The 10,649-nt window shown below is 37.7% G+C and overlaps 1 protein-coding gene across 1 annotated transcript; it reads right to left on the bottom strand.

Moving 5' to 3' along the window:
• Positions 1-1,492: 1,492 nt before the first annotated feature.
• Positions 1,493-10,017, bottom strand: LOC128108781 (UDP-glucuronosyltransferase 2B7-like). Its single transcript, XM_052735824.1, is given in 7 exon segments — positions 1,493-1,721; positions 5,969-6,117; positions 7,644-7,684; positions 7,926-8,078; positions 9,295-9,344; positions 9,346-9,962; positions 9,964-10,017. Coding segments are annotated over 7 exon segments (1,293 nt in total).
• Positions 10,018-10,649: the final 632 nt, after the last annotated feature.

The following is a 10,649-nucleotide window of genomic DNA, read 5'->3' as shown; positions in this document are numbered from 1 at the left end:
TGTGCATTTTCAGACTGTCCAATTGCACAGAGCTATTCAATGAAAAGAATAGTCAAGGCACCATGCAGTATAATGGCTTCTGTTTATTTAACCAAAAATGTATCAGGTGATCTAATTTTTCTCCAGTGTAATATTAATATTTTTATTGATTATTTGGGAATTTCACACAAGACACCCCTATCACACTCTCCTTCCAGTCCTCCCAGGTCCACGCACCCTCCCCAGTGTTCTACCCCCAAAATACACCAAGTGCAATCTGTGCTGTCCATTCAGTCATTGGGGCATGGTCACACTCCCAGTGGCCTGCTCTCTGAAGGTAACTGAATCATTCCTCACACCCCTGCAAGAAGCCATCAATTGTGAAGAACTGTGGGAAATGCATTAGGAAAAAATCTTGAGTTGGTGTAATAAATAACAAAAATTCTTGGCAAAGTATTTTGTATTTAAGAAAGATGTATTTCTAGGCTCATGTAGCACGTAGGACTTGATTAACAATGTACCTAGAGCAAGTTATCCTGGATTCCAGTTGTATTCTGTCTTTAAAGGTGATTTAATTTTCAATCTTTATGTGCATACATCTGTATTTATGTGAAACTGTGAATTGTACATTGTTTTTCCCTCTTACCAGGACACTTAAATTAATTTTCCACCTACGTGTGTAATTCTAACTAACTCTAGGACTCCTTTTAAATTCAGACTTCTTTATTCCCCTCTAGACATGTTTCAATGTTCTTTAAACTTCACTTTACATTCATTGTTATTGTTGGTATTATTGTTTTTATGGTGGTGGTGGTGTATGAGTGTGTATGTGTGTACATGCTGTGTGTATATGGGCACATGGGCATGTGTGTGCAGAGACACAGAATTAAGGCACAGAACAATTCTGTGATATTGGTTCTCTCCTTTCACAGTCTGTGGATTCTGGGGCTTAAACTCAGGTCAACAGGTTTGTGTGACCCATGCCCCTACCAGCTGAAACATCTTGATGCCTTTCCTGTTTGTTTCTATAAAATTATCTTCTTTCTTATAGAATTGGATTCATTGTATCTCGAAGGCCCTGTCCTCTATTTTGGCAAATAAAAATCTGCCTTGTCACTTTATAAGTAGATCATTTCTTTTGACAGACACTGGTAGTTCATTTCATTCCATTTTATTTTAAAAATGATATCTCTGCAAAATTCACAATAAAACTTCAGGCTTCCTATTCTTCTCCCATAAACAAGATGGTGTTTCTCTGGTTATCATTGTTCTCAAGACTATTACATCAGTAAATCAGCACAAAATTAGTTATATGAGGAAATAAGTATTTTAAATGGTTAATTTCTTAATTTTAAGGAGTAAAATATATAGATAAGTCAAGTATCCTTATATCTCCTAAAGCAAGAATAGCCTGATACACAGTGCAAGAGCTGAATGGGAGAGTCTTGCCTTCATTCTTAAAGAACCCTGTTCCTATTTTTCTTTCCCATTTTTACAAGAATCGGTAAATAGTCTAGCAGCACTTTACATCAAGGAAAGCCACGGCTGCCACACAGGCGAGTAGAAATCCAACCACATCCAGAGAGTGGTACTGGTACCAGCTGAGATTATAGGTAAGTGGCTTCAGATGCTTGGCCCCTTTGTGGCACATGACAAACTCTATCCAGAAGATGGCTCTGTCCAGGGGCTTTATGGGCTGGTCATGGTGAATGGTTGACAACCACATCACATTCTCTTTATAGCTAAAGGGAGATATGATGGGCATTGACTTACAGAATGAAGGTGAAAACATATGTGTCTAAATTTCTGTGTATCATGATGATGATCACATGGAAGTATAAAGAAAATTATGGGCTCATCACAGTAAAGATCTTATTAAATAATGTATCAGCTAGAACTTCTTCAACACACAGGATTTAAATATATAAGAGAAATGCTAGGAAAAGCAAATATTCATAAATAAGAGATTGGACCCAGTTTACACCCCAAAGCAAAATAAACAAAATCAAAATGAGTTATCCTTTGAGGTTTTGAAACATGAGTCACTTAGAAAGCAATTACTAGTGTAGCTGGTATGAAGAATTCAGAACAGTAGAACAATTTGGAGATGCATAGCCAATGCATGCCATTTTTCACTGTGGTCCATATCTGGACAAAGCTGATAAGGAGTTGGGATTGATCAGGAATTTGTATTGACCACTTATCAGTGCTTATTGATTATAAACATAGATATGCAATGATTGTTCATTTACTAGCTTCTTCTTAGTAAAAGAAATTTACTAATTTCTTTTCATAAATTTCTCCTTCTAGTTATTAACTGTTAGATGAAAATAATAAAACTATACTTTCCTTTATTTGTTGGAAAATGTTTTTGACTCTTGGAACACTTTTAATCATTCTTTTTTTTTTTTTTTTGGTTTTTCGAGACAGGGTTTCTCTGTGTAGCTTTGCGCCTTTCCTGGACTCTCTCTGTAGACCAGGCTGGCCTCGAACTCACAAAGATCCACCTGCCTCTGCCTCCCGAGTGCTGGGATTAAAGGCGTGCGCCACCACCGCCCGGCTACTTTTAATCATTCTTACTGTAAATTACTTACTGTAAATTATTATTGCAATTACTGTTTATGCTTTTCTTTTACGTGTTGTGACTTTTCAATATTGAGACTACTCAATATTTTACACTGAAACATTAAAGAGATATTTGATTCTAGTGGCGAAATGATTACAGACCAGGATACATGGGAAAGGGGTCTATTTATGGACATGTCTCATCAAGTGTAAAGCTTAACATGCTGTATCATAACAGAGTACCAATGGCAATAGAGGCAACCTCCTTTCTTGTTATTTATAATATAAGGCAGCCATAATATACACAGACAAAAGACAGTGTATTTCAGACAAAGGTAGAAACAGTACTGTATTTTTGTTATACAGGACATGAGGCCTATAATAAGGATGTTGAACAGTTTACTCAAGACTAATACAGTGTGCGTCATAAGCCTTCAAAATGTATCATCTATTTAAGAAATCAGCTTCATCTAGTACTGGCGTCCAACGTGGTGGCAAGAGTTTCCACCTAAAACCTGAGAAAAAAGATTCTAAAACGGAGCTAAAAACAGCTTCCTAATTGTCTCTCTCAAATGAGCGGCAGCTGCCTGTTTGAGCTACTGGTGGGTTCCTAGCGTGCGTGCTCGACCTGCCTATGGCGGGAATGAGGCCTTTGCAAGTGGCACTTTGAGCTGCATGGTGGATTTAGCCTTTGCTGGTGCAGAGCAAAAGGGGAGGTTTCTGGGCTACACGCTGCTTGGCTAAAAGCATAGACCCCTGATAGCTCCCAGAGCTGGCGGTAAACCATGGCCATGTTGGGAAGCTGAGGTGGGTGGATCCAGCAGCCACAGCTGCTGCAGTTTAAGGCAATAGATTCACAATAAGACAGATTCAGATGTAATAGTTTACAATGTGTGTAAAAGATACATAGGCTTGAAAGAGACAAAAAAGATGATATATAGAGTTATAGAAACAAATACATAGTTTTAAAAAATAAAGTCTTTAAAGAGACAGTAAAGGTAGTATAAAAAATAAGCCACGTAAAAATGGATATTACACAGAGAATCTGCATTGTGTTGTCTTTGGGACTTTTAACTGCAGAAAAACATTTGATTGTAAAAGCTGTTGAGTTATGCCAAAATGTATATTTTAAAGGTACCTTGACTTCAAAATTTGGATATAAGGATATGTTACTTTGGAAAGGAGACTCTGCTTTTGTTTCCACAGAAAGCCAGAGGCTATGGATTTGTTCCAGATTAAGACACATCAGGTTTGACCAGCCAAGACCCCCTGAAAGGTCTCCGATGACACCATGGCCCAGATGATTCAACATCCAGAATGGTTTGAAGGCAACTGGCTCAGACGATACACCCTCATGGACTATTCCATAATCCTAAAATTTTCTTTGTTTCCCCATAAGATACAGCGCCCCCCTCCAGCAGGAAGTAGTAAGAGAAGCTACGCCCAAATTCCCAAATTATATGTAATTTTACTTTGTTAAGGTTAAAACCTTCCTTTTGGAAAAAAAAAAGGGGGGGGGAAGTGCTGTGGAATGTTCTGTATGGCAAATGTGTTGCTAATTAGTTAATAAATAAAACACTGATTGGCCATTGGCTAGGCAGGAAGTGTAGGCGGGACAAGGAGGAGAATAAAGCTGGGAAGTGGAAGGCTGAGTCAGAGAGACACTGCCAGCCGCCACGATGAGAAACAGAATGTGAAGATACCGGTAAGTCACGAGCCATGTGGCAAGGTATAGATTAATGGAAATGGATTAATTTAAGCTGTAAGAACAGTTAGCAAGAAGCCTGCCACGGCCATACAGTTTGTAACCAGTATAAGTCTCTGTGTTTACTTGGTCGGGTCTGAGTGGCTGTGGGACTGGCGGGTGACAGAGATTTGTCCTGACTGTGGGCCAGGCAGGAAAACTCTAGCTACATAGTACCATCATTATGTCTATTAAGGATTAGAAATGTAGGCAAGTATCCATACAAGAGGGTTTTTATCTAACCATCAAGAAAAATATTTTTCAAAAACTGTAAAAAGAAAATGTTTCACAAAGTGCTTATTAGAATAGCTAAAATTTGTTCAAATTGAGTTAACTTGCTTTAAAATGCATCTGTTGTTCTTTTGTCACCATTCTCTCTCTGTCTCTCTGTCTCTGTCTCTGTCTCTGTCTCTCTCTGTCTCTCTCTGTCTCTCTCTCTCTCTCTCTCTCTCTCTCTCTCTCTCTCTCTCTCTCTCTCTCTCTCCCCTTGGGGGTTTCAAGACAGGGTTCCTCCGTGTAGCAGGCCTAGCTGTCCTGAAACTTGGTCTGTAGACCAGGCTGGCCTCAAACTCATAGAGATCCACCTGCCTCTGCCTCCTGAGTGCTGTGATTAAAGGCGTACACCACCTCTGCCCAGTTATTCTTTCTTTCTTTTCTCTCTTCTCTCTCTCTCTCTTCTTCTTCCTCCCTTCCACCCTTCCTCCCCCCCTTTTTTCCTTCCTTCCTTTCTTTCTTTCTTTCTTTCTTTCTTTCTTTCTTTCTCCCTTTCTCCCTTTCTTCTCCATTACAGTTCTAAACAAAATTTTTATGCATGAAATGCATGTATAATATTGTTGATGAAAGAGCCTATAAAGAGGAAGCATAATTTAATTTAATGTTCTGAAGTATTTTGGAAAGTAAATCATTATTGTGTAAGGTATTTGGCAATTGAACAGCAATATGCCAAGTTCTGTCTTTCAAAGCAATTTTTTTAAATTACATAATTCTTCTACACAAGGCAACCACAACTTAAAAATCTAAGGATATGCACTATTTATAACTAGAATCCTCTTTTTTGATGTTATTAATTAACAAAAATCAAAGCTCTATTTTTCACCACAGATCAGCAATAGAATCAAATATTGGCAAATACAAATTTGTAAAATTAAATATAATTGGAATTAGAGATTAATGTTATCCTACTGGTTAACAAAAAGCCATTTTGAGGAGATTTTTTTTAAATAAAAGAAAAATGGTGGCTGGGTTCACTTGCTTCACTCTACTACAATTTCAACTACCAGTAGGTATTTTAACAAATAAAACTGTATTATTCTAAAATTAAATCTCTGATAATTTTTTTAGTAAAACTATTGCAAAATACTTTGGTCTAGGGTATTGGCACATATTTTTTATTCTAGAACTTTATAGGATGAAAGAGGAAGACGTCAAGTTAAATCCAGACTCTGTCTAAAATAAAGTAATGAGCAAACACATTGACATTCCCTCACTATCCAATGTAGGTCTTTGTATGTATCATTGTTTCTTTAGGTTAATTGCTGCTCTCTGGACCTTCTGGTGAGAAATGATCTATATTAAATAGGCTAGTGGCATAGCTCAGTGACAGAATAGTTGCTCAGCATGCATGTGTAAAGTCCTGGGTTCTGATACAAGACAAATAAATAGATAGACGGTTACACTCACGAAGGGTTGTTAACGACTGCCTTCAGTGCATTAAGCAGATCTGCACTTGTCATTGTATGAAAGTCAACTGCAACAGCTGCTCCTTTGGCCACCATGTGAGCAACATTATCATGTTGTTCCGCAAATAAAGGGATGCCAACAATTTGTACCTATGCCACGATGTCTCTCTCCCCATATGCATACACAGTAGTATATATGTACACACATACATCACACAAATTAAAAATTAATGGAAAATAATGTTATATGGTTGCTAGTGATATAAAATTGCAAGAATTCTTTGGCTATCATATTATGTGTCATTAAAGAAAGCTTACTCTCTATAACTGTCTTACAACTCTTGTGGTGATATATTGTGTCCCCCAATATATTGTGCACCCTAATAAATCTTATCTGAGGATTAGAGGAAAAAGCCAGCCACTATATTAAGCATAGAAGTCAGGCAATGTTTGCACATACCTTTAACCCTAGCATTCAGGAGGCAGAGATCTATCTGCATCTGTGTGAGTTCAAGGCCACACTGGGGAACAGAGCCAGGCACAGTGACACACACATGCTTTTTTTTTTTTTTTTTTTGGTTTTTTGAGACAGGGTTTCTCTGTGTAGCTTTGAAGCCTGTCCTGGAACTCACTCTGTAGCCTAGGCTGGCCTTGAACTCACAGAGATCTGCCTGCCTCTGCCTCCCAAGTGCTGGGATTAAAGGTATGTGCCACCACTGCCCGGCCTGACACACGCCTTTAATCCCAGTACTAACCATAGAAGTCTGGAGGTCTGTAGAGACAGACAGAAAGTGATGTAGCTGGGCAGAGAGAGGAAATGAGATGGCAGAACAGAAAGGCTATAGGCATGAGTATACAGGAAGTAGGTCTCTTTGGAGGCTGAGGAGTTGGTGAGGTGAGGTTGGCTGTGGCTTGTCCTATTCCTCTGATCTCTTGGTTTTCACCCCAATATCTGCCTCCAGGTTTTTTATTTATAAGGCTGTTTAGCAATTTGTCTTACAAAATGTAATGTTCATTTCATATCAGATATTGTCAGAATGATTGGGTAATTTACATCTGTTTTCATAAGCAGGTGGTAAGAATAACTAGGTGTTCATGTGCAGTATATATTTTTTCCTGTGGTTATTCCGGCAAGCAGCCATGATGCCAGGACCCTGTTCCTCAATGAAGTTTTAGTGGTCTCCTGTAGTCTGGCATAAGATACAAAAATACATCATCAGTCTTCCCAGGGAATGAGCCTCAAACTCATTATCCAATACCAAGAGTTCCCCCCCTTAATAACGTGTGCATATGAACAACACTCAATGGACTCAAACATTGTATTATACATTTTTCTATGTGTGTGTGTATGTGTGTGTGTGTGTGTGTGTGTGTGTGTGTGTGTGTAATGACAATTAAATAAAAACAAACAAACAAACAAACCTCTGCATCAATAGAGTAAACTATCCCTTTTATGCCCTAAGCTACAAAACTGTGAGATCTCAAGTGAGTAGTGAGTTAATTAGTAGACTGAAACCAAGGAAATGTTGAGTTTTTCTGTAAAGTCATTGAAGCCAAAAATTCACGATATTGAAGAATGGTCTTTTGCTTATGCTAAGATACTGTTGAAGAATCTTGGCAGGATACATTTTAGGTTTACACTTTTTTCATCCTGTTTCCAAAATTTATACATTTACCTTCATAAGTATGTATGGTATATGTCTTTTTAGGACACTGCCTGAGAATGTATTAAAATTCTCATTAGTATTGAGCAAGATGAATATAAATTTTCTTCAAATGTAAGATAATCAGTAGGTTTAGTAAGTCATTATGGTTTGAATGCAAATGTCTCCCTTCACGCTCATTGTTTTTCCCCACTTCTGATTCTTTCTCACTGGAAGAAAAACTAAAAGAATGGTGTAGAACCATTTTTACTGAAATGAAATAAAATGAAACAAAACTAAACTAAAAGGTTGTACTTATCTTAGGCAAGGGTTTGGCAGGTTTGCAGTGGAGTTCTCCAACAAACTCCATGTTTGGTAAAGATGGGCGAGGAAACTCTAAATCCCAGTAGGACTGAATGAGCCACATTTCTGCTTTCTTCATTGTGTCAACCATAGTAGTAGGTCTTCCTAAATAGAGAAATGAGTTGGAGATGAAAGAGCAAAATGGTAATGAAAGTATTGCCACATGAATAAAACATATATTGCTCCCTGGTGATGTGAGTAGCAGTCCAGTCATCCTTGTTCCACATCTAGTATCCTCCTATGAGTGAGTACATACCATGTTTGTCTTTCTGAGTCTGGGTTACCTCACTCAGGATGATTTTTTCTAGATCCCTGAGGCCTATGCAGGATCACTTGGCTCAGCCTGGGAGGAGGGGACTGAACCTACCTGGACTGAGTCTACCAGGTTGATCTCAGTCCGCAGGGAAGGCTTTGCCCTGGAGGAGGTGAGAATGGGGGGTGGGCTGGGGGGAAGGTGAGGGGGGCGGGAGGAGGGAGAACAAGGGAATCCGTGGCTGATATGTAGAACTGAATTGTATTGCAAAATAAAAATTAAAATATATATATATATTGTCTGAAAAATGTTGGAATAATTTTACTCAATGAAACAAAGTGTACATTCTTGGAAAAAATATATTTACTTTATGTATAATGCAATTTTTGTGGTTTACATAATATATGTATATTAAAGATAAACTGAGATGAAATGCTAACGTCACCTCAATAATTCAGCAATCCTATTTGTTATATAATCCATGAAGCCCCGATGTATCTGCCATGCATTTTGTTCTTCTCTAAAGCTTCAGAAAAGCAGATACAAATATAAAGGAGCATTCTAGCTCTAGAGTCAAGCTATCTCAGCATAATTATGGACACAACTTGTGCAGGAATCATGTTAGTTTCTACAACAAACAATCTACCCCTTGACTCTTCCTTTCCTAAGAAGCCCATTAGAGGGTTATGCTTGGAAGAATTTATGACATCCATAACTACTTTTCATTTGTATTAACAATGTAATAATATGTATTTCTTTGTAGAAATATTTACAAATATTATCTGGAAAACATGAGAGCAGAAATTTTTGCTCTTGCTTAATTGTGGCTTTCTTTCTTAAACTAGGAGACCATGACTGCCAACAATACCAACGAAACATATTTAGGTCCAAGCTTCAGTAGTTTAGGTCTTTAAAATGGAGGTTTGGACATGATGTTGTAGTGAGATTGTTGTACAATATTATGTTTTATTTAATCATTTCAGCATGAAAGACATGCTTGCATCTAAGAATATCTTTAAGAGCAATGAAAGGTAGGCCCTCACCCTGCTGATGAGAGACACAACTTACTTAAAATTTCACTGAACAATGGATCCCAATCCTTATGAGGAAATGACTCAGAAAAAGTCAAAATAAAGCAAACATATCATATTTTCTACCCTCTCCATGAATGTCACTTGGCGACTTAACCCAGACAAAACAATAGGTACATAGGAGGGAGGGAATATAAGTCCCCCACTGTACTTTTCTATTGCGTAGCCATTACCAAAGCGAAGACTGTACACAAAGGGTACTGGGAGTAACTCAGCTATCAGCTCACCACAGGGACCAATAGCATCTGAAAGAACAACATCAAACTTGGATTTCTGTAGTTTTGATATAAGTTGTTTGTTCGAAACTGCTTCTCTACAAAGCTTTAACCACAAATCAAAAAATTGCCCAAACATTATGTTCATCGATGGGTAATATCTCCAACATGTGTCTTTTGGCACATCATATACCCACATATTGACCCATTGGGTAAAAAACTTTTCTACTTCATCATTATTGGAAGCGGTAGGAAATGTTTCATATTTAAGACCAGATGGTTTTTGGGGATCGAGAAAGATAGAAGATGAAGGTCTCAGAACAGTCACTTCATGACCCCTTTGTACAAGTTCATCCAGTATTATCTTTAAATTCATCCAGTGACTGTATTCCATAGGCCATACCAACACCTTCCCACAGTTCCCCTTATCTGAAGTAGCAACTCATCTGCAGCAGGAACAGAACAGACATCCACTTCACAGGCATCCTGGGAAATCAAAGTCCTTCTGTTCACAGTGTGTTTCCTTCTGTCACTACTTGCACTTTTATCTAAGAAGAAATTAGCCCAGAAGTTAATATATAACTTGCATTGATTAAAGCTGGAAGCTGAATGACCATCAGTATGTTGAAGGACAAAATAGAGAAGACTAATTTTATTTGCTATCTTTTACATGAGTGTGTTTAATGTGTCTTTTATGATGAAGTGTTTTCAATAAGCCAGGAGCTGATGACTGCATGTTCAATCATCTATGATGCATAAATACTTGAATAATCTATAAAATGTCTCTCAATAGCAGTGAGAGGAGTAATGTGGCTGCTTTCTGAATTCTCCTCTAAACAAATTGGAAAGCATATTAATTTATGCTTTCAGCAGATCATTATTTCTTCAATAGAATGAATCAAAAAATTTTGTAATAATGTTCTTAAATGTACTTATTACATAAAATTCATCAACTTAAACTGTGTGAGAAATGTTTTATATTATATTTGCAATAAAGCATAAATGCCTTGACTACAAGTTTGCAAGAATTTCATGAGAAGTAGTAACCTTTTTCAGTCATCACTTTGGCAAAGCCAAAAAACCTGTGAAAGTGAAAAAAGCCATTCTACTAGCACGT

Source organism: Peromyscus californicus, unplaced genomic scaffold (assembly GCF_007827085.1).
Source record: "Peromyscus californicus insignis strain IS unplaced genomic scaffold, ASM782708v3 Scaffold_13__1_contigs__length_99412109, whole genome shotgun sequence".
NCBI lineage: Eukaryota > Metazoa > Chordata > Mammalia > Rodentia > Cricetidae > Peromyscus > Peromyscus californicus.
Note: the sequence above shows the minus strand (reverse complement) of the source record. Positions and strands in the feature narration are given on the sequence as shown.